This window comes from Crocodylus porosus, unplaced genomic scaffold (genome assembly GCF_001723895.1).
Source record: "Crocodylus porosus isolate Cpor-Errol unplaced genomic scaffold, CroPor_comp1, whole genome shotgun sequence".
Taxonomy (NCBI): domain Eukaryota; kingdom Metazoa; phylum Chordata; order Crocodylia; family Crocodylidae; genus Crocodylus; species Crocodylus porosus.
The window spans coordinates 2,689,994-2,717,964 of record NW_017728921.1 but is presented as its reverse complement, the minus strand read 5'-3'; the positions used below and the strand labels follow the sequence as shown (position 1 = coordinate 2,717,964).

Here is a 27,971-nt window from a genome sequence, read left to right as displayed (position 1 = left end):
AGAAGTGGTGCTGGGTCCTACCCTGGGGGTCTTTAAGAGGAGGCTAGATGAACACCTTGCTGGGGTCATTTGACCCCAGTACTCTTTCCTGCCATGGCAGGGGGTTGGACTTGATGATCTGCTCAGGTCTCTTCTGACCTGACCAACTAAGAAAATATGCACATATTAGTGGAGGGGAGCAGGACAGAAAGTTTCAGCAGCACCTTGTTAAAATGGAAAAGTGAGGATCAATTTGCTATTAATGTTCATTTGCAGACTATAAACCAACTGACTGAGATAGAGGAACAAATGGCTCCTACACACGTGCAGGGATCCTGCTCCCTGCTGGGGTGTGGAAATTAACACAATCCAGCAGACCCTAGCTCATTCGATAAGCTTTAGTTCAAAGCACCCCACTGTCATTTTTCAGCATGGGGATGCTGATACACGTGATGCTTAGGCGCTTTTAATTACTGCAGCTCACTAATTAAACTGCCCCCCACCCTATGCCTCCCAGAATATGTGTAAAAATGCCCAAAGTGCAAAGAAAAAGGAAGACAAAACACCTAGCAAGAGCATCGTGTTTCTAGCCCTGTGCATCCTACAGGTGACTGGTTTTTAAATAATGCAATGCATATTCAGAGTCACTGGAGCCTTTTGCTGAAAATTAATTAAAACAGACCAGAAAAATTACCACTAGTACCTAAAAGCAGGACCCTCTGTATTCCTTTGTAGTATGACTGCGAAATGTGTTGAATGCCGCATTCCTTCCCATGCCATAAAAAGAAGGCTCCAGAACCCATACTTTAAGCCATTAAAAATTAACTTTCCAGCCCTTAACAATTCTGAAGAAAATCTCTCACCTGAGTTGATAAGCATTCCTGCACTGCTCTCTTCCTGCTACAGATTGTCTAGTTAATAAACAGCAGCACTGAAAAACAGTTCATGTCAATAAGATGTTGAATCTGAAAACCAGCATCCTGCATTTAAGCCCCCAAAATGAACCATATTCCGTTGAAGTGTTAAGGAGATGCATCTAACTTCTGTCCTTTTCCAGCTTTCCAACTTCCCCCCACACCATCCTGGATACCAGAAGCTGTAACTGCCTCCCATCAAGCTGCCAAAACACCCAGTATTCTCTACATGGCTGCTATAGTGCTCTCAGCCTTGTCAGTATCAAATTTGACAGCAATTGAAAAATTTGGGGCAGTGTAAAAATATAGAACCAATAAACTGATGCTTCAGAAGCTGAGCCATTAATTTGAGTCATTTTCAGTTATACCCATTAAAGACTACTATTTCTCTGATTTATATGAAGCTATCCCAGAAGTTCCTGTACTAGGAAAGCTACAGGAATCTGAGGCTCCTGTCAGAAGCAGAAGGTCAAGCTTATTGAAGAGCACATAAAGACCTGGTGTTTTCAGGAGACTATGCATTTAAAATAATAAATGTATTTATGCACATATATGGAGAGAAAAAACCTTTCCCCGAAGTGTCTGCAACTCAGAAGAGCAACTAATGCAAGCACCAGAAAGAGAAACTAATTATGCCTGACAGTGTCCAATGAAGGGCAAAAACCCCCCTTTTGATAAATAGTGAAACTGGAAATTTTAAAACTATGATACTAAATAACCTTAGTGGTTATCAGAAAGAAACTTAAACAGCATTTTTTTTGACAGTGCCACTTTTGATTTTATTTTAAAGTTCTTAACTCCCTTTCCTGTCTGATAGTCACATACCCATACCCATGAGACACCTAGAGTTTGCTCAATATAAACTCTATATTTAATGCTGTGACGAAAGGATACAATCCAAAACTTCCAGTTTTGGAGGGTCCTGTTTTTCACATACTCATCAAACATACTCCTCATATGATCAAATCTTTGTCTTGTTATGGGAACCCCAGTAGCAGGGAGTTGCTGTTGACATGATCTGAAAAAAAACCAACCCAGAGGTCAAGTCTCTGAAGACAAGTGACACTTCTCTTCTACATTAAAAGCTAATGTGAGGCAAGTATCCATTCACAGTGCCAGAACTGATGTTGTTTCTTACTGGATCAGTTCTTTTTAAGCTCAGCAACCTCTGTTGTGCAACACAGTATTTTCCTATCAATTCTGCTCTCATCCATTTAGCAAAGGGAAGATTTTCAAAGTATTAAGATTTTTTTATTATTATAAATAACAAGAGTTAGAAACAAAATATAACCTAGAACAGTGGTTTTCAACCTTTTTCATTTGCAGACCGCTACAAATTTCGAATGGAGGCATGGACCCCTCTGGATTGTAAGTGTGAGTATTCACATACTTTTGATTGATCATAGTCATCTTTTGTGGACCGCGTAGACATAGTCTGTGGACTCCAGGTGGAAAACCACTGACCTAGAACAAATAAGATTTCTGTCTCTGCTTCACAAGAAAGAAGAACAGTAAAACTAGAAAGAAGAGAAAAACTTACTTATTGGCTAATATTGCATAATTTCTTCAAATTTTTAAAGTTTAAGAAGATGGTTCAGTTTAAACATAAATTTAAAATCAGATGAATTGCTGTGATCATGTCCTAAAACATTAGGGGGGTTTTATTTGCTCATTATATATTATTCAATATTTCTATGAATAAAAGCACATTATGGATCCAAAAATACCATTTAAAAGGTATGGAAACTAGAACACAGAAAAGTGAAGTAATTTGACCACGGTCAGACTGAGTCAGTTCCTGATGTCACTTTTTGTGCCCTTTTTATTCAACCATATTTGTTCCCAAGAAGGAAAGTTTACATACCAAAAGACAGTTGCACCTATGCTGCTGCACAGAGTAGGATTTCTGATTTAAAATAGTTCTCATTTGTCAGTACTGAGAAGCATTCCAATCTATTTTTGATCATGTTATCACTTCTGCATTGATGCCCAGAGCTTACTGAAGATAAACACAATGCTCATTTTGTAGCTATTTTGTGTTTTCATTGTAATCCACTGATACTCTGCTTATTTTCAATGCCCAACTGCCAGTTGGCATACTACCTGATACAAATGCCTACTGTTATTAACCAAAGCAGAGCTGCACAGGAAGCAACAATAACAATTTCCGGAGAACATCTTACATGATGGTAGCATTCAGTTCCTCAATTTCTTCCCGGAGACGCCTGGTTTCTTCCTGCATCTGTATTCTCTCTTGCTGTAGTTTAGCAATATATTCCACAGTCTTTTGGAGTGTGATTGCATGGCTGATCTGTGCCAAAGCAAATGCAAAACTGTTATTCTGGAATTCATCTAAGCAGGCTGAGTTTGGCCCAACTTAACATAACACCTACAAAAGCATGTCAGCCCCTTTATCATCAGACTCCTTGCCCATGCTAAAGAACTTTGGGATTTATGGTTGCAAGGTGCCACAGCACAGTGACTAACTGTTCAGTATCATCCTGAACAGTTAGTCACTATCCAGCTTGCCCTCTCTTCCCCAAATGAGACTTTGGCTAATTTCTTGAAGAAAATATTTCAACAATTTTAAATGTTCACAAATTATTTTCCCACATTAAATAAGACCTGAATAAGAGGAATCAATACCTCTTTTGATATATTTAGCACATTACTAAATGTATCTAGTTGCAGAGGTAATTCAGAACACATCAGATCTGAAAGGCTTTGAGGTTTTCACATTATTAAACAGAAGGGAACATGGTCAAGCTGTTATCAAAGGAGACCAAGATAGTATTACTGGTTTCTATTTTAGGAGCTGCCTCTGTCTGCAGTTGTACCAAGGCAGATAATCTAGTTTTTTATAAGACTTTTTATTCAAATCAGATTCGTTTACTTGCAATTAAATATATTTTTCTTTTGCTTAAATAAAACTGACTAAAGTCACACATGGAATGAGAACAGCCCATGTTTAGCCCTTTTTTTAATTACCAAAGCTGTTTAAACAGATGAAAAAAATGCCGTATCAATGGGCACTCAGTTATTTGAACTAGTCCATTCAGAGTTGAGAAACCAACTGGGAAATGAAAATACAGGAAGCTCTGATTTTCTCTGTCCATCTAGGAATATGAAACACTGGGAGGGGATAAGACCCAATCATTTTAAAACTCTGAAGCGCACACAGCCAGATTACAGGTTCAATAGCATTTTCAAAAATGTCCAAACAGATTAGGCAAGTGGTTAGCAATGGTTAACAAGCAGTGGACTGAAACCACCTGCCTTGGGTCAGAGGCAGGCTGGCGCTTTCCACTGAGCCACTGCCGCTTCTCCCTGCTGCCTGGCTGCTGTGTGTGCAAAGCTCTCTGTTGCTGGAGTGCCAAAGCCTCTCCACTCCATGGGCTGGATAAAATGCCTCTGCTGAATCTGGCCTGCAGGGCAAAAGTTGCTGATTCCTGGGTTAGGCCCCAAGTTAATGAGTTGGTCATCTATGCTCTTCAGGCAATTTTGAAAATTCAACTGGGCACCTCCAAATCTTTGGAAGTCTGGGCATTAGCAACCAGAAACAGCATGGAATATTTATAAAATATTCCATGAAGTTCTACAAAGCTCTACAAAATATGTTCAAAGTGTTATTGTACAGCAAATGTGATCAAGCCCTTAACCCAGGAGTCCCAGAAGCAAGGAGGACTACAGTGCCCAGCTTCTGTTCTTTCCCCTTAAGTCTGAGAGTTAAAGCCCCTGAGCAAATAGAACTCCTCTGCTTTTGGAATCAAACCAGTGGTACAATCAGGACCACAACACCTGGCATGTGCTCTCCCATTATCTGACATGTAATAATGGATTATTTTCTTACTGCATTATGGTCCCATCTCTTAACTCCTATGATTCAAGTAACTACCCAGCAGTCTTTCCTGCCCAAGTACAGGGCAGCTGGACCCAATGATCTGTAAGGTCCCTTCCAGCCCCTAACAACTATGGAACTATGAAATTAAATTCATTAATTGCACTTTGTATTTTCCAGTGAAGAGTGGAGCTGTCCAGGTTGATTAATAATCTTTTTTTTCAAAATGGCTACTGGTTTCCATAACTACATGGTTCTTATTTTGCTATGTTAAAAATGTTACTTACAGATTTGGAGTTAGAGGACACCAAGCTGTTCAGTGTATTAAAACCAGCCTTGATATTACACCTTCTCTTTTGTTCTGCTGAAATATTCTTTATTCTTCGATTCTGTATAAACACATAAAATGAGCTCAACGTATGCTGGCTTACTGGCTTCTGTCCCTATTTATTAGGGTCACTTACAATTTCATCTTTTGTGGAATTAAAGTTACTGTGGTACTCTCAACTCTCCCAATACTGCAAGCATCACAGGAATGTCAATAACATGCAAGTAACAATTTAAACAACTGTAGAATCATTCACTGTACTAAATTCAACCCCCATACTGGTTTAATCTCTTTTTAGTTTTAGAAAGATCACTAACCCACAAGTATTGCTAACCTTCTGGCTACTTACCACCATATTGGTATATATAATGTTTCAAATACAAAACATTCCGTTTCACAGATATTTATGCCAAATCTGCTACAAAATTTGATTCAGTCTGCTCTCCAAGGACACCACACCATCTAGCGGCTGCTGCTTTCTTCTACGCAAAGTAACAGATGGCAGTGTTGATAATATTCTAGATTCTACTGTGGTTTTCATTACCGAACTTCTTGTACAATCAATCAAAGCCTTTCAATAAAAAACAATCTGTTTGTGAGACACAGCCAAGATTTCCAGCAATCTGACTTGGCTGCTGCACTTAAAACTGACTCTTGTCCCAAAGGACAACACACGCTTCATGGTTGCAACTGGCATCAAGGCCACACTAAAACATATAAGAAAGCTTGTGATCCACTTTTCATATGGATGCACTGTAAACATTTGTGCTTGTACAGCACAGGGTTAAAACTTTCTCGATAGCCATGGCTCTGATGTGTTTCACTACTACTGAAGGCCTAGTCTGGCAATGGGCTGACTTCTTACAACTCAGGGAGCATGTTCTGTTTCTTTCACAGATGGGAACTCCCATCCACGTGTAACCTGGGCAGACAGTCCTCCATCCTACTAGCTCCCCACAGGCAAGGAAATCTTTATGGCTACCTGGAGCTCACGTCCACACGTGTGTTCTCTCACCTGCTATTCTGCCTATGGCAGTGTATAAACAGGCTGTTACCTGTAACCAGTTAAAGCAGGGGTTCTCAACATTTTTACACTTGAGGCACCCCTAGAAAATGTCAGCTCCTAGTTTTTACTTGTTCTTTGGCTATAGAAAACACACAGGACAATTTTCTGTTGTAAACAATGCAGAAAGCTCACAATAGGTTAGGGTGGTTTTTAACATTATGGATTGGTGTTATCTTGTGAATCATGTTTGCACACCTAACAGTGCTAACACTGCGTAGCACCCCATGGCACTCTTGAAAGGTTCTTAAGAAATCCCATGGCACCCTAGCTGATATTTGGTTAAATGTTCCTCAACACTGAACACAATCAAAGTTAGAAATCAGTGCGGAGAAAGCCTTATAGTCACTGTGATTATAACAATATGCACTTTACAGTTGAGGGATTTCAGTGCATTTTCAAAGGGCTTCCAATGCAGCAGATCCCACTGTGCTAACCCTCTTGGAATGCAGCACTTAGTTATCTTCCCAAGAAGGTGTAAAGTGCTGCATTTCAAGGAGAGTGAAAAAAGAAAACTTCACAAGGGAGGGTGGAGAAGGGTTGAGAAAGAATCCCTAATTCCCATTCATGCTGCAGCTGCTCCATGTCTGGAGACAGCTGCCCTCACAAGAAGCAAGGATGGCTTTTCGGATTTCTTACTGGGCTGGAATCTCAATTAAATTCCATCTGTAGCAATGCTTTTGTAAAAAGTGCATTTCATTTTAAGAGGGTCAATTCACACAGCCAGGAACATGTCCACCAGTGAAGCACAGTCACCTCTACTGCACACAGAAACACTACATGTATGAAAAGCAATCGAGATACCATGTTGCTATAAATCTTTAAGGGGCCAGGACACCAAGGCAAGCACCTGGCAGCTGTGAAAACTCCACCGTGACCAAAAACTACTAATAAAGAAATTGGCAGGAAAGGCAATCAGGTAGGGTTCTGTTTCCATTAAGCAACTTGCTGTTTAATGAGCATTAAACTTTAAATGAAGTCTAGAGCATCCAAGTCTTGCACTTTGATCAGGACCTGGGACAAGACCCCAGGTAAATTCAACACAGCCATTCAGATAATTAATCACTTTAGAAAAAACACACAGAGGACTGAAAGTCCATGAAACCAAACAGATGGGAGATCTCCCAACAGAAAAAACAATCCCCCCCCCCCCAAAAAAAACAAAAACAAAAAAAAAACCACCCAAAAAAACCCAACAACCCCACCACACGTACACAGACCAAATGGAAATCATTTACAATAGGGCTGTCCAACTTTTAAGCGTCTGGGAGCCACATGCCCTGGGGGCTGCACCAGGTACACCATATAGATGCGTTTCCTTTCCAAGCCCCATTCGCCATGCACTCCCCCAACTACTGCACTGTGCAAACCACCCTCCAATCATGGCCCCAGACTCACCCTGAGCTCCCCACCCTGATGCTGTGCCCTGCCCCCTGGCGCAAAGCAGCACAAGGAGTGATGAGGGAGTCTGGAGGCTCTGGCTGCCAGAGCAATAGAGAGAGCAGTGGCCAGGTGAGAGCCATGAGACTGCACCTTAACCCCTCATAGGCTGCATGTGGCTGATGGGCTGCCAGCTGCCAGCTGCATAGCTCTGCTTCAGAAAAAAAAAGGCTAAAACCACAGATGTCCCAGTTAACTGTAGCTCTTCCAGGAAGCACTGCTGGAAATGATGTCATGGCTGGTAAGGACAAGCAGACAGCATACTCCCGTCTCCATGAGATAACACATCACTGAGGAGCAAGGCAGACTTGATTTCATTACTAAGCAGGAAGTCACAATGATAGTCAAAATGAAAAACAGCAATGCAAGTGTAATGAAGACTGTGCCACAACCAGATAAACACCCTATTTCATGCAGCACTATATACTGCACAGTTACACATGGCAGGAATCAGGAAATCACTGTGCTACAGAGGCAAATGAGAGAGCCCCATTGGGGTGGACTATGTACCTTAAAGGCAGACATCTGAGGATTGGTCGTGGCTTTTCCTGAGCAACTGTTCTGTGGAGACTGAGGACTGGGGCTCTGCTCCGAGGTGCAGGGTGAGGCCTGTCCTGAGTTCTGACAGTCTCGGCCTTCAAAATGGAAACATCAAGTCACTTATGCAGCAACTGCCAGAAACAGCCTGACCTGTGGAGGAGCAGCTTCTACCCACATCACCACTGGCTTCATTTCTACAGAACTGAGCATTGTAATGCCAACACACTGGAGATATATTTGGATAGCTTGGAAACCCAACAATTTAATCAGAAATGGCTATATGAATCCCATGTGGCAATACACTTCACCTTAGACCTCCAAACTTTAAGAAGGTGGAGGTGGGTGACAGGGCTCTAAACCAGGGGTGGGCAAAATGCAGCCCAGGGGCCAGATGCAGCCTGCCAGGCCATTCTATCTGGCTTGTGGAGTCCCTAAAAAATTTAGAAAATTAATATTTATCTGCCCTGGGCTGCCTGTCATGCGGCCCTTGATGGCTTGCCAAAGCTCAGTAAGCAGCCCTCTGCCCAAAAAAATTGCCCACCCCTGCTCTAAACCAACTAGCACACACTGACCTTCTCCTTTCCTAATGCCGAAGCAAAATAGAAGGTTTTCACTAGTCCTTCCTCCCAATCCTAGTGAGATGAACATTCAGACCAGGGCTCTTAAGGGAAGGGAACCCCAGCAGCTGTAAAGCTAAACCACACCCTCTGTATCATGACATACACCAAAGACAACTCTCTGCTTAATTACAATTAATTTTTTTTGAGATCCTCTGAAGAAAGCTGTAACTGCAGTGATACAATGTACTAGCTCAACAACCTTAAACAGAACATTTATCAAGACTCTTTCCAAATTGCTTTCTCTGTTTCACCGTAAATATGGGAGTAAAATCACTGCACGAAGCACTGAAAATGCAATCATTGCTGGAGTGGAATACTGCAGCTGGAGGGAATAGAGGCTTTAAAATGTATTCCGATAAAAATCTCCTGGGATTTGTAAGGACCTCAACTGCCCCAGACACATTTTACAAGCCACCCAAAAGACAGCTTTACACACATACATGTTTTGCTAATATCCACCTATACATGCACATGCAGAGCAGAAAGAAGGCTGCAGTCTCTCTTTGACTTACTAGGCGTAGGTGAGGGGACTTGTGAACTGGTACTGTGGGAAGGGATTTGCTCCCCTTTCACCAGTGCATCCTGGACTACACTGGGAGAGAAGAGGTGCGAGACAGCAGGCTGGGCTTGCTGGGTAATTGGAGCTTGTTGTGCTTGACCAACCAGAATGCCACTATGGAATTCTGCCACCCCAGGAGCCTAGGAAGAGCATGGAAATATTGTGGAAAGAAGATACAAAGATTCACCACCTTGTCTTTCACTGGGAGGTTACAGTATTAAATCAGGACATGTTTAACAATCTGGCGAAACAAACTCCCCAGATTAGGCTTAATAGGGACTGTCAGGTGCTGGTGTCAGACTTCTGGGAAGAGTCCAACAATTTAATGAAATATTATAGTATGTCAGCACCTATCAGACTGCCAGACACTTCCCCTCCCCATGCTTACAATCCATTGGATAAACAGTTCCACCTTCAAGAGGACCTGCAACTGGAAAACTCAAGCCTGATTTTATCTGTTGCATCTTCAATAAAATAAGACAATAATAAAACCCCACATCTGTGCAAATGGTGGCTGTTAATAATTCCACTGACATTTGAGCCAGAAAACAAACCAGCTCAGTACCCTGAAGATGCATGAATACAGTGTTGTTAAAAGCTATAGAGAATTTAAAACAAAAAATAAGTAAATTCAAGTGTGAATATCACAGCTCTGCTGCGTAATAACAGGGTATTTATAAATGGTCACTTTCCAAAGCCTAACCATACTTTAACACAGCATGAAAACTACAATCCTATGGAAGAACGTCTTACCCTGGTGATTCCAGCTGGTGCAATTACAACGTTTGGCTGAGACATGGTTGGAGTCAAAATCCCTTCTCTTTTTATAGGTGCTGGGGTTACAATCACAGCTCTGGGCTGTCCCTGAAAGGCAGCTGAAGAATACACAATTAAAGTTAGAACAGTTATTGAGAAAAATGAGTTGGAAAATGTTCTGTAGGAAAGAAACTTGTGTTGAATAGGAGAATGTTCTAAGCAGGACGTAAGGGGTACAGTATGGGTATTGTACATTTCCTCCAAAGATCACCTTGCAATACAGAGCGTTGCCACGAGATGGCATCAAGATACAAAACAGGGCTTTAGCAGCTTCAGTTATCATGTAGTGTCTAGACCTGCAAGCTGACAACAGATGCAGTATTTTAATCTGTGTGGTTTTACCGTAGATGTAAATGCACCCAGAGGCTGTGACAGGTGCACTTCATAAACAGAGCAATGATAGGGAAGCATCCAGCTTATTCTCACAGTTGTTTAATAAGGGAAATATCCTCTTGGCTGGCAGCCAGAGCATGGCTCTGGCCAACCAGGCTCCAGTTTTGGGTGTTGTGCCCCCACATGTGCTACCCTGCTTTTTTTTGAGTGGCTTTTTGACCCCAGGATCTTCTGATTTCTACACAACAGAATGTGCAGCATCTGTGGTGCCACATATCACACAGCCTTGCTCATCTGGATGTGGCCTTACCATTCAGTTCTGGTTCCCCAGACCACCCAAAAGAGATTAAAAGGACAACAAACTGGTCCACTGGCCACTGACAGAAACCTACCCATAGCCATCCACCATGTTCACACTTGCTTGTGCACATACTACATTTATTCCCCATCTGCTCACTCCTTGAGGTGGCTTCTCAGAAGGCCAAAGTTTGGTTACGCAGCTGTTTAACCCAACACAGCAGTTTCATATGATTTTTGACCAATACCAATTTCCTAGGAACTAGGCTAAAGCAGCTGCAATTTGGCATCGCTGGGTAGACAGCACAAGCAGTCTGTGACCTCAGTCTTCCCCTCATCAACAAGTTCAGAGCAAAGCCATCAGGTTTTGACCAAATCAGAGCGGACAGAGTCCTTCCATTAGTCAGCAGCAAGTTTGCTCTAGGAACTGGAACCAGGGATCCTGGTTGTGAGTGAGCTATTTCTACTAGAAATATTACTGCAGTATTTAGGTTCTGCATACACAAATGTACACACACCTCTTCCCTCCCCTCCAGGACTTTGCTGCCACTCTGCATTACCCCAGAGTGAAGCACTATGAAGAGACACCTTTTGTGCTCTGAATATGACAAGAAACAGGCTCATCTTGAGAAGTTCAAGACCCAAACTGCTGAGCTTCACCCCAGGCTCCTCTCATCCTGGTCTCCCTTTGCCTTAGTCATGATACAGTGTGCTGAAGAGGCAGAGACTAAGACCACTGGATCCCAACCAACAGAACGCTTTCAAGATTAGGACCACAATGCTGTGGTGAACTCAAAACAGACAAGGAGACAGGGTAGAGCACAGGGGCTGGTGTTATGTGCCCTCATTTGTCTGTCATCTACAGCAAGTAACAGCTATGGAATCAGACAAAGATGCCTTCATAGAAAAATCTTTATAGAGCACACCACATTTATCCTGGAAGGATGCCCAAGACAGTGATGCACTTTGGCACAGTGCTTAATTCTTAGCTTGAGTGTTCCCATCTGTAAAATGGGAATCAGAATCTTTCTGCACGTATACTAATTCAGTGGTATATTCACTAGTATATTAATTCAGGACCCTCTGAAAGGAACTTGGTCTCTGCTTAGCATTGCTACAAGAAAGGCAAAGTAGTGGTTTCACTGCACAACAACATTCCTGAATTCTGGATCAGGGTAAATGCAATGACCAATATGCGTTTAGCTGATATGTTAATTGCCCTGAAGATTTTTCAGGGCAGTTGATATCAGAGAGAGCAAAACATGTCACTCTATACCCCCAAAGCAAATGTGCCACCTCCCATGCTGCCCCTCCTAAGAGAGAAAGAAAAGCCTCCTGGAAGCTCACCTGGGGCAATGAAGGCATTTTTTAATACTAAAGACACTGTTTCAGGCTTCGGAGCAGGCACTATTTTTTGTGGCTGTCTGGGCCTAGTCCCAGCATTTGCCAGGGGAACAGCTTTGGGGAGTGCAAAAGTCCGCTGAGGCTGCAGCTGGGGTTGGGGCTGCCCCGACATGACAGTAGTCTGTAAAGCCAGGTTACAAGGCACTCCTCCCCCTGGCTGCTGCGTTGCCAGGACGAGGTTTTGGCTCTGGCTGAAGGTGGTGGCAGGAGCATTGTGGGTCAGTGTAGCAGAAGCAGTGTGGGTGATCACAGTAGATGTGCAGAGGCCAAATTTCTGGGTTTCTGGAGCCATGAAAGCAGAGAGCTGGGAGTTCAAGCCAGCATTCAGAGGCACTGCAGGCAGAGGGGTCTGGTGCGGTGAGGCAGAAGGCTGAAGTAATGGCATTGAAGTCTGGAACACTTGCACGAATGATGGCTTGCCACTTAGAGATGAATCAGAGTTGAAATCTGCCGGCTGGATGAAAGATCCCCCACCTCTAATGCCAGAACACTGGTCAGCACCAACGTCAGGAATGACAGAAGCAGGGACCGATGAGGCAATCAGTTCATCGCTTAGGTTTCCTGCTGGGAGTGTGCTGGGTAAAGAACCCGAGGGCAGGACAGGGGACTGGTGGAAGAAAAAAACCACTGTAAATGAATGGACGCCATTGGAGATGGGCCAACAGCAGCTTTTATCAGCATCTCCTCTTACCGCCAGCTGTGCCTGCTTTGCCAAAGCTAGCCTCTACTGACCGAGTGCTGGAAGAGGGAAACCTCCTCTGCATTTGACCATTTCTCCCTGACTCATCTTGGCAGAAAGTCTCCAAGACAATTATCAACAGCCTCATTTTACAGACAGGAAAACTGAGGCTCACAGAAATTCTGTGACTTTCCCAAGAATCTGCATCTAGACGGTTTAAAACACATTAAACTTCCTTACCTGGGAAGCATGGCTGCCAGAATCTGTTGTAGCAGAACTGACAGTAGGAACAGCAGACACAGAAGGAAAATAATTACTGGAACGACTGGAGGCGAAGAGATCTGAAATATGGCAATATATAAATAGATCTTTTGGTCTCCCTATTTTGGCAGGACATAACTAAAGTGGCACAAATTAAATTGCTGCAAATCAACAATAAATGAACAACTGAAACCCCTTCCTTTCTGTACGACAAAATGTGCTTTAGTCATATATACAAAGAGATGTCTCTTTCTCACTCAGATAAGAAACTCTTGGGGGAAGAGGTAATTTCTCAGCTATTCTTATGGGATGCCATACAAATTCAGGGCACTGAGCAACATACACCTCTGAGGACTTGAGCAACACAGTGCCTACCCACCAATTTATCTCTCTTTTGATGGCTTACAGACATGAATTTTGCTTTATGTGAAAGACTACATCAATATATTTAACAGGGAAAGTTTGGTGTCAGTGAATAAACCTTTGGTTACCAGTAAATGTCCCAGAGTCAATCAGAGAAAAAATCTGGTTTTGGAAGGATGAGTCTTGGCCTTTTCGTTATTACATCTGTGTTAAGTGGGGAGAGCCGGATGATGGTATCACTAGAGGGCGTGAGGATTAAAAGTCACAAATGAGTAAGGTTCTGCTTTAAGGTTCTTTGCTGATGCATTAGGTTTCATAGTTCTGCCCTACCACTCAGTGGTGAAAGGTCCAAATACCACTTTTTCTTGAAGATGCAGCTTTCTGCCATGTCCAAGTCTTGGAACATAGAATCTCAAAATGTGTTCAAAACCCAGTGAAGCAAAGAACTGATTCTGCAGCCTTAAGGGAGTCTTTCTTTACATGCTTATTAGACTGAAGTGCTTAAAAATAGATTTCAAATGCACATCTGTTCTGACTTTATTGTCATACTTTAATCAAAATAGTAAATATTAGTTTGCATTATTTATTTTTCCATTAGTGACTACATTATAAATTGCCATAATATTCACAAATACAGTAAACTCATTTCTTTTCCCTAATTCTTACCCTGAAAAGGTTCAAAAGTATCCATGAAATCCAGATTTGGCTGGAGAGGAAAGAGTCCTGGCTGAATCATGTCAGCATTTCCTAAGTGTCCTATGAAGTTCAAGAGAGACAGAGATCAACTTTGCAGCACGCAGACCAATTACAAAGCATATGTGGAACACTCAAAGCCTCAGGCCCAGATTCTGTAAGCGCTCCGTGCAGAGAAATCCAGCTGTAGCAATTTAGGCAACAGGTCCTTTAAGTGCAGTCTTGAGTTTTGGCTACAAAAATGTGAACTGAAGCCTGCTGGGGATGGAAGACTTCATCTAATAAAACAGACCGAGGCTAGCAATGGTCATTTCTGAAGGGTCCAGCTCCTTAATCGAAGTGACAGCTTGATGGAACTGAATAGATATTTGGATAGATGTCTATAGGGACAGGGATTTATTCTGTAAGTTTATGGAGATATAGAAATTAAAGAATATTCCTTTCAACATAAAGGAAATAAGATCTGAGATTAAAAAAAAATCAATGTCATAGGCATCAATGTTCTTCTGTAAAACTTATACACAGATTTATGTAAGGTAATGCAGGATGGTACACCAGCAACTAGAAATTAACTTGTGTATGGGATGCCTATACACGAGCACGGAGGCTGCTCTGACACGCTGGAATTTAGTGCAATGGAGCAGATTCCATTAGTCAAGAACAGCAATTAGTATGCTCCAGCAACCTCCTGCATCTAGTGTATCAGCGTCCCCATGCTTAAAAATGGTGGTGGAGACGCTTGAAATAAAGTTCATCCCAAACTCATCGGGTCTTTAGATAAGACACGGTGGCACTTTAATTAGTGTGACTCTCAGAGCCACTCTAATTAAAGTGCCAGCCCCCTCAGCTCCAAAGCACGTGTAAAAGTGCCCATAGAGACATAAAAGAAAGTTTTAAGGGAAATATCAGCAAAGGATTCCTGACCCTGATGAACCTTTTTCATGCCTTTAAAATGTTTATGCTGGGTACTACTGTTAAACCATGGCAAGTATAAACAGCTCAGGGGACTAGATCAGCAGAAAGAGTAGGTCACTTGCTCCACTCCAAAAATAAGTGAGGCTAGAGAAGTAAGACAACAAATACAAAATCTCTCAGTTGCTCTCCCTGCCAGGTAAGAGCAAACACAATACCTATCTCCCTGGGATTTGGCCAGGAAACCGGCTGATGTGAAGAGAGCGTGGAGAAGAGGGTGTCTGTGAATTCTGACATAAGCATATCCGCGTCCAGCAGGGAGCCTTCCTCCATAGGGACAGGGGTTTCCCTGTCATAGTTTCTTTCTTGCCAGGGAACCACATCGTCATCCTGCCAGAAGAAAGAAAAACAAGCGTAGTTTTAAGCAGCCACCACTAGTACATGCAGTTATGTGAGCAGCAGTCAGAAAATCTTTTATTTACTTCCCTCCCCTGCACCCCATCATTTTAATAGCCAAGAGCATTCTGGAGGAGCCATAATGGATTAGACCAATTGTTAGCCTGCTCTAGCATCCTGCTTCCTATGACATGGAGCCCATCAAAAATCATCTGGTTTGACAATCCCCCTTCTACTACATCAAATCACCTGCAGTGAAATGTCTTGCTGCTGGATGACAATATACCTTGTAGGGAAATTTCCCCCAAATTCCAGGTGGCGATTAGAAGTAGAAAAAAACCATGGTGGCTTTGCCAGTGCTTTCCCCCCTCGCTGGATATGTGGAGTTTTGCAACTCAAGAGTTTCACTGATTCTTGAGTTTAAGTGACCCTTAACATTACAATGAAATCTTGTGAGAAATAGCTTAGGTGTAATCAGAATCTTAGCAAGCTCTTTGACCTGCTGGGCAGTTCTGGACATATAACAAAGAATCAAATCTGGACTGGAATTATGCTTAGCTACAAAGAGCTAAAGAGCTAAACAGTCCTCCTTGTGACCCTTTTATACCTGAAGTACACTTGAAGGAAATTCTGGGTTTAATCCTAAGAATTTAAAATGTACATGCTTCTATTCCTCTATGCATCTCCCTACCTTTTAAATGTAATTGTCCACCATATGACAGAAAAACTCATTGGGTTCTGCTGTGCTGTCCAAAATGTGTTCCTTTCCAGTTCCCCAGGGAGCATAACGGTGCCAGTGGCAAGCTTCCATAGTAGGTCAAAGAGATGTATCTGCTTGAACTCATTGTTTCTCTTCTCCTGCCACAGGATTCTAGACTAAAGCTTTGCAACCCCCTTCCCCCAGTTTAATCTAGAAAATGTTAACAGTTCCCCTTTATACAACTGAACTCTAAGCAAAAAATGTGCCCTCTTCCTAATCAGCATTAGGCTTTAGGTTTAAGACACCACCAGCTGCCATGCTACTACAGCTTTACTACTTGTCACAGCTTCAAAAACAGGAATGCTGTCGCCTCCATCACAAACAGTACTTACCCGGACCAAGCTTGACAGATCTTCATCTCTGTGTTTCTGTAACTGCAGAGGAAGAACAAAGGAGATTTTTAAAAATAAACTCAAAAAAGGCCTGGTCCAGCAACTTGTTTACAGAGTAGATTTCTTCAGACAAGCAATTTTTAATCCCGGGACTATGCATATAACTCTAGAGACATTAGTGGACTAAATATATACACTAATATATTTGAATTTCCACCACCTTTTAATGCTAGTAAAATATCAGCTATCCAGCTAATGAAACAATAAGCAATTATTTTACACAAGGTACTTCTGCAGGTGCAAAAAGACAGACCCTTTTCTTGAAGTATGTTCTCCACTTGTGATATTCCCTGATGACTATCTCAATTCTTCGTTTCCAGTATTCCCCTTCTGTCGCAATGGCCTGAAAAAAACAAAGGCATACAAGTCACATTGAGATGTTTAAAAAGTATCCAAAACCAATTTTCAAACAAACTGAGTATACAAGGTAGGCACACTAATTCTATTTGAGCTCATAAGCCAGCAGAGATGCTGTGTTCAAATCCAGGTATCGCAGGGCAAATGAAACACAAGAACCATGTCAGCTTTCACATAACTAGCAAACAAGCACTAATACTCAATAGTAAGTGCCACAGCACATGACATCAATGGGTTACAGGTAACCAATATTTCAAAACAACATGGCACAAATGAAAAAATACTTTATACTACAGCAAATTATTTTGGAAGGATTATTGTGGATTTTAACAAGGGAAAACAGAAACGGTATGGAAATTCACTAGCCCAGGTACAAAGTCTATCAATCCATCCTTCATGACAGGACAATTATGAAATAAAACTTACCAGAGCAAACAAACAAGAGCGACTCCCTCTTCTGAAGGAGGTGGTGTTTTATAAGGCTGCATGAACACGCACACGTATACCAAGACTATTAAGCCTTTAGCACACAGCTTTCAAGGCATCATAAGTTCTGCAGCATGCTGGGACAGTAGGGTGAGTTCACAAGACTGGAGAGAGCTTTCATGCAACATTCCTGTTTTTCCCAGCTTAGGCCTCACCTCAAACATCATATTTCAAAAAAGTATCAAGACACTTCCACATGTGCACCTGTGGCCCATTTCTGCTTTGCAGGTTCAACAGGTGGGTTTATGCTTTTGCAGTGTCTCACGGTACTGGGTGCACAAATTAAACTTTGCCCCATCAAGGGCCTTGCCAGCTTTCTGCCAGGTGCCACAGGGCTGCGTGTATGTCTGCATGTAACTAAACAGAGAATGAACTTGAGCAGACCTAAATCACCCTCTCGTGCTTACTGTTTCCTTGACAGAGAAGCAGAAATCGTTTGCTGGTTTGAATTCAAAGAAATTAAATAAACAATAATATTGAAAAATCTATCATTTGGCCACTTGGGCTTGATCCAGTAGAATCACTCCTCTGCACCCTCATCTTCCACTGACTTCAGGAACACCGAGAAAAGGGTCCTTAGGAAGGAAGACAACGTCTGGCCTGTCAGAATCACTGTCTATCTGAACTTCACCTCTACAACATATGATTCACCAGAGTGAAGGGCAGACTTAGACTGCCCATTTATCCACAGACATAAATGGACCGTGGGCCGCATACTGAGCAGCCCGGTGTGGTAGATTTATAACAGCTGGCTCAACAGCACACATTAATATTTTTCACTACAGACAGGATACCGCAGCAACATAATGCTAAGGACCTTTTGCATCAAGATGGAGGTACAAGAAACGTGATGCTGCTGAAGCCCCATTTTAAACAGGAACTCAAGCTTCACTTACTTCTGGCCTGCGATGTTCCTCTACCTCCACAGAGCCATCCAGTGGAGTCACAAAATGGCACACTGGGTTCTTGCGTTTCTCCAGATCTGAAAGAGAAAAAAGCCCAAGCTTGCTGGGTGTGTTCATGCTTTGTAGGAACCCCATCCATCCTTCTGGAGTCCCCTCCAGATCATCAGTAGGGTAGAGGTTATTGCAGACTGCATTGTACTCAGGGGTGGACCTCAGGCTCCAACCAAAATACTAAATTCCATGGAGACTGGAGTTCAGGACTGCTCTTGACAGAATCTGGACCTCAGCAGATCTCTTGGATTCGTTGTAAAATGAGTGATTTCAGCAATTCTCCACTGAATGTGAGATAGTTACACAAAACCAAATGCATTATGAAAGTTACTTACACTGCATATACCACGCCCTCCAGATAGCGTTATTGAGACGGATTTTATCTCTCCACTGAAGTTTTAAGCCTTTAAAATTCTTCCATTTTGGTGAAACCAATTTGCCACTGAAATAAAACAGAAAAACAATCATTTTGACTTTCAGACTTTTAAGGCAAATAGACAACTAGTAGAAACACCATAGTGACCAACTTGGAAACTACAGAGCAAGTGAAACTTGGTTTGCAACAAAGCACTATTCTACCTGCTGCTGCCCAGCCAACTGGGATGGTTGGGAGGGAACTCCAGGCTCCAAGGCTTCTTCCACAGCTTTGCTAACCATTATTAGGAAAGTGCAACTGACCTGTTACCCAAGGGAAACACCACAACCAACTATACAGAACATGTGAAACACAGGATGTGAACAAACCAAAAAGATTAGATATTTTTCTTTAATGTCCTTGAATTTTATCTTCTTATTGGTTACTTTCAATGACAACAAGTAATTTTCAGACAGAAGTACAGGCAGTTTGAATCAGCTGACTCCTGAGGGAGTCCAGCCCCGTACTCAGTCTACTCAGTCTATATATAACATCATGTGTATGTACCTATGTGCACGTACAAAGTTCTCTTTAAAGAAGCCTATTAATATTACATGAGTCAACTCAGCGGGACTTACAGTAAAGATTTCCCAATACCCATTACTAATACAAAAGTAATGGGTATTGGGAGAGAGCTCCACGCTTGCCAACAGCAAGACACTCTTAAATCACTGCTGCCTTGGGTTATTCAGCTTGCCTTTGTTTCTCCTGTTTGCAGTGCAGCTGACATTGCTACCCAGGTAATCCACAACTGCTACAACAGCCAATGAACAGCTGCCAGGCCTCAGCTAAGCTCACAGGGAAAGACAAGCCAATTAGTTTCCTCTTCATTCCAACTTCTGTTTTACAATGCTAGCTGTAACCTTACTGTAATCCGTATCAGACAGATGAGGTGCTGCCCTAGGATGCAGAGAGAAACCTTTCCACTGTAGCTTCCTTTTCAAAGATCTGCCCAGGGTGGGTTTTTGTTTTTAAACTGTATAACCAGTGAACCAGGTGCAGAGCCCAGACAGCAGGTGCACCAAAAGGATCAGACTGATTTAACAGGCAGAGAATAGGTCAGTGACAATTTCACGGCTGTTACATTTAACATGGTTCCCACGGGACCTGCATGTGGCACTCTGAGCTAAAGGTGTAAATCTGCGATAGTTTTCCTAAAAAAATCCCAAAAGCTGGTGCAGACTATGAGACTTGGGGGTGAGATGGGTATTTTTAAATAGCAGAAAACACAAATATAAATTCCCATGCTTCAGCTTCCTCTCTCCCCGCACGACTGTATTACTTAACAAGAGAACACATTCCCCTTGTGGGTGTCAGACATGCTATACAATTGTGTCCCTGACTAGGGAATTGGTCACCCTAACATCCATCTCTGCTCTGGAAGCCAGAGAGAGAAAACAGTCTCCTGGGTACAGTACTTGAGGGCAAGTCCCTGACTGAAACAGACTTGCTCCCTGCCTTTGTGCAGGGGGTTGGACTAGCTGATCCCTAGGGTCCCTTCCAGCCCTGCAAGTCTATGACTTCTGGGTTCTGGAAAGGCATACAGACCCCCTTCCCCACTTTCAACTCCAGAGGCTGAAAGTGCAGCTCCTGGCCTTCAAGAGCAGCACTACTCTCACAAGCAAGCAAATGCCTATCGATTCCTCTTACCAATTACACAGTCAAACTATTAATCTTGGCACAGGATGCCAGCATTTTCATGACCCTCAGTCATTCCACAGTCATGGATGTAACCACAGCTGACCGAAGCAGGGTGCGAGGCCCGGGGTAAATCAGCCCAAGCTGGGCCCTGCCCCCACTCCGATCCTACAGACCCCGAACCCGAAGCTGCCGCCGCCATTGGCAGCGGTGGCATCAGTGGCGGGGGGGAGAGAGGAGGAGTGAGCAGCTGGACGCAGAGCCACTGCTCTGCAGGGCCTGCCAAAGTGCGAGGCCTAGGACAGTCACCCCAGTTCGCTCCCCCCAGGGACAGCCCTGGATATAACTCCCTGGGAGAACAGCTCCCAAACAGGGAATGAGCAAAGTTCCCCAAAATTTAAGAGGCTTGGTCATGTCCAGTGTGATCCCGTACAGTCCCTGCACTGAAAGAACACTAATGGAAGCAGTAGATGTGCCATGTCTGAAGGGGGCCTGAGTATAAAGGGCACTTGTACATGTTATGACTGGTAAAACTAGAGGGAGAGAGATCAGATACACAGTGAGATAAAGAGTAAAAAAAGAGTTTTCAAGGATGATGCACATATACTCTTCTAATAGTTTTACATTTCTTACATATAGCAGAGCAACTTGCGCTACAGAGCACATACCACTCAGAAGCGTGGTGACAACAAAACAGTAAGTATGAATTTACTCTATCAAATCTAGCCCAGGCCAAGAGTTATTGAAAATAGTTTTGCAGCTGATATACAAAATGTCAAGGTCTCTGTTCACCGTCAACACTTCTGTAGTCAAATCACAAATTAACATGACAGCACTGCTCTTTCGGGCAGTCTTATTCAAAAGACCTCCAAGACGCTGGCCACAGGGACAGAATTCCCCTCTGATCCACAAAGGGGGTCCCTACATGTTGAGGGTGAATCATGTTGCTAAACCAGATTATGAAGCCCAAAGCACATCTGTTCTGAGGATGGACTAGAGGCCACTTTCAGTAGTGCTCTGCACTGAGCACCATCCACCTACACAAACAAAAAAAGTAAGGGAAAGTTATTGATGGGTTAGGGTCATTACTTGTCACATGAAATACAAGTGCTTCCAAAGAAGGCTGGAACCTGCCCTAAAGTTTGTCTAACACAACGTTCGCCCCTCCAGCCTAAAAAGAGCCTCAGGCACTTGTCACAAGGCCTAGTTCAGGAAGATATGCAACACTGATTAGACTGTGTAACAGCAAACTGACTTTCAATTCCTAAGGCCAACAAAACGGTCTCCAATTTTTTACCATTCCAATACAAAGATCCTAAAAAACCCAAACAAAGCTTAACCATACCCCAAACACTGAACCACTGTGATGCTGCATGCTGAAACAGATGTTCTGGGCCCAAGCCTGAACACACAATGCAAATACAGATCAATCAATACAAATAAATGTGTCAGAACTTTATATTTGAATTTAATAATCTAAGGTTACAGATAAACATTGTTGGAAGGTATTCACCACTTGGGTAAAGAGTTTTGCTTTGCATTTAGAAAATGCAGAATAAACTGTCTTTAAAACAATACGTATTTGCATTGGTTTGAATATGTGGCCTCCACTCCCAGGGCTTGAAGTGCTAACAACATACAGATACCAATTTAATCATTCTGTTCAGCATCAAGATTTCTGATTGGCCAAAAAAACCTGATGGGCAGCCCACTTGGCAAGTAATATATATATAATTCACTTTAGGCCATACAATGATCAATTATGATTTCATAGATTTCATAGACTGGAAGGGACCTTACAAGATCACTGAGTCCAGCCCCTCCGCCATAGGCAGGAAGTCTGCTGGGGTTAAATTATCCCAGCAAGCTATGCATCCAAACGCCTTTTGAATGAGTCCAGAGTAGGTGCTTGCACCACCTCTGGGGGGAGACTGTTCCAGCCCCTGGACACTCGGACTGTAAAGAAGTTTTTTCTTATGTCCAGTCTAAAATCGGCCTTCCAGGAGTTTGTGGCCATCAGACCTAGTTATCCCTTAGGGAGCCCTGGTGAACAACTGTTCTCCCAGATCCTGGTGCACCCTTCTTATATACTTATGGGCAGCCACCAAGTCCCCCCGAGCCTTCTCTTCTCCAGGCTGAAGAATCCTCAGCCTTTCCGCATAAGGCTTGCTCTCTTGGCCTTTGATCATGTGGGTGGCTCTCCTTCGGACTCTCTCAAGCCTATCCACATCCCTCCTGAAGTGGGGGGCCCAAACCTGGGCACACCACTCCAGCTGCAGCCTCACCAAGGCTGAGTAGAGCGGGAGAATGACGCTTCTGGTTTTGCTTGAGATGCACTGGTGGATGCATGCCAGAGTTTGATTTGCTTTGCTGGCTATGGCATTGCATTGTCTAACACCTCATTTTAACATGAAAAATAGCCATGAAGTTTTTCCCCCGATTCTTTACCAAACCCTCAGAAAACTCTCTGAAATGTGTTTGAGGAGCTTTCCATTGACAATTACTTATAACAATAATTTGAAATGCATGGTAATCTGATAGCACACCCAATATTGAAATTTACTCATAATTCTTTCAGACACTTGGGAAAACTGCTGGCTCATGAAGATGCTAGGTAGGCAAATAGTTTGACTTGCATTATAAGGTTAGGAACATGTAAAACTAATGACTGTTTCAACAACTTCTTGTTTAAGCTAGAGGCCATCAGAAATTTAAAAAACTCATTAGAAGTTCAAGCCAACTTCTGCTGGAGGCAGTGGAACCACTCATGCCAACATCACTGAAACTTGGATTAAGCCATTACATGCAGTAAAAGGTCTCTCCCTTGGACAACAGTGCTTCAGCTGGATAACAAGTGTACGAGTCCTTGTGTTACTCCAATCCTCATCCATTTTGATCTGGAAGTGTACTCATTTCTTACTGGACCAGAGAGAGTGTTTATGAGAAATGAATTCTCATCACACCCCCAACACCTGTCCCTAGAGCACTATCTCCATGCAGTGAGCAGGGCTCCGGTCTTCAGTTGAGACATGCTTGTGATTCTTAACTGTGCACATAAATGGACTTCCCAGCACATGCTTGACTAATAAAACAGGTTAGGACAGAGACAGGGGAGGCTCCATTCAAGAAATGGTAATCTGTTAAAATAATATAAACCAAATAAATTTTACTGTACGCACACATTTGACACTGCAAGACATTTCTAACCTCGTTTCTCAGTCTAATCTGCCTCAGAAAGCTGCCAATATAGCTCTTGCCATTTGTTAATTAGCTCTCATTCAGAGTCCCCTCTAACCTAATATACTAGAAGGAACATATATTATGCTGTTTGCCTTAAAAATCAACCTGAAGAGCTTTCCCCTCATCTGCTAGAGGCTAACGTATCCCCAACTCCCGACTGCAGCTGCTGTTGAACAAAGAAGTCAGCAAGAAAACCACTATGGTTATTTTGGTTTCAAAATGAAAAATTTAGTTACCAAGCAAAAAAATAACCCTTCCTGGATGGAAGAACAGCCGTACTGTTCTCACTGAAGGGACATCGGTAGTGAAGACACCAGGGATCCCTCGTCCCAAGAAATATTGTGGCACTGGTACCCCAAGACACTTCAGCTCCACAGCTTAAACATAATGGGACTGGGGACGGAGCATTTTGCTTTCAGTTCTAAGCTTTGGTCTAGCAACATTCAAGTCCATCTGATAATCCCACTCAGATATCCTATTCCAGTATTTTTTCCTGGGAGGTTTAATGTACCTTCGCTGGGCTACAAAGGGAACAAGGGACGTGGGTGGGTGGGTGGACGGGAAAAGGCAGGTTATATTGATCAGCTTCCAAATTCAAGACTGGTTTCTATACCGTGCAGGGGTCTGGAGAAGCCTGTGGTAGACGTTTCACAGTTTCATAGTTAGTAGGGTTGGAAGGGACCAGAGCAGATCATCAAGTCCGACCCCCCGCCATGGCAAGAAAGGGTACTGGGGTCATACGACCCCAGCAAGGTGTTTGTCCAGCCTCCTCTTAAAGACCCCCAGGGTAGAAGCCAGCACCACTTGTCTTGGAAGTTGGTTCCAGATCCTAGCTGCCCTGTGAAGTCGCGCCTCCTGATGTCTAGTCTGAATCTCCCCTCTGCCAGCTTGCGACCGTTATTCCTGGTCACTCCTGGCAGTGCTCGGGGGAACAGGGACTCCCCCAGTGCCTGCTGGTACCACCGACTAGTTTGTAACAGGCCACAAGATCCCCCTTCAGCCTTCTCCTGTGGAGGCTGAACAGGTTCAGGTCCCGTCGGCTCTCCTCGTAGGGCCTGCCCTGCTGCCCCCTGACCATGCGAGTGGCCTCCTCTGGACCCTCTCCATGCTGTCCACATCCCTCCTGAAGTGCGGCCTGACCAGTGCCGCATAGAGGGGGAGGATCACCTCCTTGGACCTGCTCGAGATGCATCTGTGGATGCACAACAAGGTGCGGCTGGCCTTCCTGACCGCGTCCCCACACTGCTGGCTCATGTTCATCTTGGCATCAGTGATCCTTTTCTGCCTCTGCACTGACGTGTACCATAAATTAAAATAATTAAGCATGGCTAGAAGAAAAGCATATGGATGAGTGGGAAGAAACCCTCAAATAAAACTGGAGCACTTGGTGCAAGACAAATCAGGCAGGCCAGTAATATTTCTAAGTGAAGAGGCAGCCTGTATAAATGATGGATACAGTGGACAGTGTTTTGCAAACAGTCTCAATCAAGCACACTCCTTTGCTGTAAGGCAAGGCATTAGGGTCAACCCCTATGCACAGATGAGAAAGCTGAAGGAGTGAGTTTAAATTACAAGCCCAAGGTCACACCGCATATCAGGGAACAGAATCCACAGCTCTTTTGACCTGCAGGTCTGTGCTTTACACTGGAAGATCTCACTCCTTTTCCTAAGGGAAAGCATTCACAACTAACCAGAATGCAAAAAGCAAAGCTTGTTGGACGTGGTGCTCCAGGTCAGTTATTTTCTCCAGTCGGACTCACGCTGCACCTGGTCTTCATCTGCTGTGGGTGGAATTTCAACATAAATCTCCCGGCCCCAAAGTTCAGACTCCACAGTTCAGACCCAGATGCCTTGAAAAGTAGCTCTTACATACTTGTCTTACATACTTGTAAGCGCCGCTTTTCAAACCACAAATATCTTGCCTATTATAGCTGTAAACAAAAGGAAGTGAGATTAGAGACCACCTATAGAGCACGTTTCAGTTTTGAAAACAAAGTCACATTCAGGTTATAGGAGTAAAATGTAGGACTAGATTTTATTTGTCTGTTTATATCACAGTCTCCTGCTTTCTCATGCTAAAAGGCTTTCTCCACCAAATGCTTCCTCAAAATCTATTTTCTTCAAAGTAAAATGATCCCTTCAGTGCTGGTTCATTTTGCGTTGTCAGGAGTAATCTGTACAGACCCCGAGAGAAGGCTATTTTCTTTTCAGGTGTTTGTAATGCACTGTCCAATATGAAATAAGCAGTTAAATGGATTAGTTTTTGCTGTGACAAAAGGAAAAGGTTTGCTTGGCTTCTGCCCAGAACAACTGCACAGGAGAAGTTTTCAGTTTTGTTGAGGGGCTAGGCCTGTCACATCAGCTGTCTAAGAGCCAAAACTAACAATATTTCCCCAAACAAAGATTCATTCAGTAGATCAGATTATACACTTTGTGTGTTGGAGCAGAGGCAGGAGAGTGGAACAAAAACATTCTTCTGTCAAGCAAATATGCGTAGGACTGTGTAAAAGCCACACTCTCATGCTGACTCGCATTACTGTCCATCCACACGAACCAGAAAGCTGAATGCAGCCAGAGCTCATTTTAAAGGAAAGCACCGGGGCAGCTCCTTGTCTCGGCGTTCCCCAAGCTGTCAACCCTCTGCGAGAGCAGATCCAGGGCACAAAAGATGCTACTTCACAAACTACAGCCTGGATCTCAATGCTGATGCTAAGCCCAGCACGCTGTTAAACACCTCCTTCACCAGCAAAGCCGATACCATCCCCACCTCTCCTTTCAGCTTGGCCAACATACCTGTGTCTACACTACGGCCTTTTGCTAGCATAGCTACACCAGCAACCACACCTCATAACACCCTTGACCAAGCAAGATAACTATGCTGTCAAAAGTTTGTGGTGCACAGCTGGCCAAATAAGATAATCTGAACTAGCCGTTTGGAGACAGCTTGGGGAACAGCAGAGGAAAAAAGCCTGGGAAGAAATGGGTTCTGTGAAGAGACACAACAGAGAACAAGAGTGCCTTGAAACAGGAGGCCATTCCTTGACCAGGGGCTCCGTAAAAGGCAGTGCAACTGTTAAAGAAGCTGAAGCCTGTAGCACTCTTCACCAAGCAGACACTTAGGACACACCTCTGATGAAGTCCCCCAGCAAAGGGAATACACAGAACGTTCAGCCTGTTGCAGGGAACTGTTTAATGAGTGTGACCAAAGAATGGGTTTTGGCCAACACTCCCACCAGTCATATATTCACTATGAGCTTGGTTTACCTAAGACGGCCAGAAAACTGGAATGGCTTCCTAAGGCTCTGAAGCGAGTGTTACCTAATGAGTGGCTGAGGAGGGTAGCAGTCACGACTTCTGGGCACCTCTCATGGCCATCAACTCAGCGCATGACTTGGGCAAACCTCCCCCTGCCTCCTCTGTACCTTAATGCACTTATTTGTAAAATGCGGATAACGTTTGCCTGCTCTATGGGAACATCTTAAGACTTAATATTTATAAAAGACTGGTAAATGCTCATATGAGCTACAGGATGCTATCTTGGTCTCTTAAATCTTAGAGTATTTATCATATGGGACTAGGTACCTACACGTTTATTTCACAGACACTGAAGCAGCAGCATGGATGGGAAACTAGGCCTACAAATTCCAGTCCTATTTATTACCTGCTGGACAGAACCGCACCCTCTACAAAGTATGGTTCCTTTCAACAAGATCATTATTCATGCTTGTAATCAAATGTTAAAGGTGATCTATTACGGTCTTGGTGCATGTGTGTGGGGGGGCATGGTTACTTTTGCAAAAGCTTTTTGAAGACTACATATTCTTTAGTTCTTTACAAGCTTTCTTGCCATGTGGGAAGGGGTACCGGGAAACTGAACGCCTGTGAAATGCTTTAGTATCTTCAGGCTGACTGCACTAGAGAAAGGTTCACATGTTAAACCCAAGCTGACTTCTACCTGTACAATCATTTTCCCAGCATGCACACCTTTGCACTTTTATTTGACTAATCAGGGGTGTACTTGGTAGCCGTGTTGGTCTGAGACAAGAAGACATACAAAAAACTAGAACTCTTAGTTCCAAAATGACACCTTCTATTAGACCAACTCGGAAATGGCAAGAAAACTGTCCTTCTCTGCAAGCTTTTGGGATCCAAGTCCCTTCGTCAGGCTTTGGGAAAAGTGTAGATTGTAATCACACACTGAGAGACACGTTTTAACCTCTTTCCAAGTTGGCTACAAAGCTATCCAAAATAGAATCAACTTCTACCTATTTGGCACCCAGATACATGTTGCT

The 27,971-nt window shown here is 43.3% G+C and overlaps 1 protein-coding gene across 1 annotated transcript in view; it reads right to left on the bottom strand.

Moving 5' to 3' along the window:
• MLXIP (MLX interacting protein) overlaps positions 1-27,971 on the bottom strand; it is a 59,735-nt gene that overhangs the window by 8,129 nt on the left and 23,635 nt on the right. Inside the window, exons 2-15 of the mRNA XM_019538736.1 lie at positions 18,722-18,828; positions 18,327-18,412; positions 16,841-16,930; positions 16,528-16,569; positions 15,258-15,429; positions 14,101-14,190; positions 13,051-13,151; positions 12,075-12,738; positions 10,035-10,156; positions 9,235-9,421; positions 8,073-8,197; positions 5,019-5,120; positions 3,077-3,204; positions 1,788-1,911 (exon numbers count right to left, since the gene is read on the bottom strand). Coding sequence (XP_019394281.1) covers positions 1,788-1,911; positions 3,077-3,204; positions 5,019-5,120; positions 8,073-8,197; positions 9,235-9,421; positions 10,035-10,156; positions 12,075-12,738; positions 13,051-13,151; positions 14,101-14,190; positions 15,258-15,429; positions 16,528-16,569; positions 16,841-16,930; positions 18,327-18,412; positions 18,722-18,828 — 2,140 coding nt within the window. The remainder of the gene's footprint in view (positions 1-1,787; positions 1,912-3,076; positions 3,205-5,018; positions 5,121-8,072; positions 8,198-9,234; positions 9,422-10,034; positions 10,157-12,074; positions 12,739-13,050; positions 13,152-14,100; positions 14,191-15,257; positions 15,430-16,527; positions 16,570-16,840; positions 16,931-18,326; positions 18,413-18,721; positions 18,829-27,971) is intronic.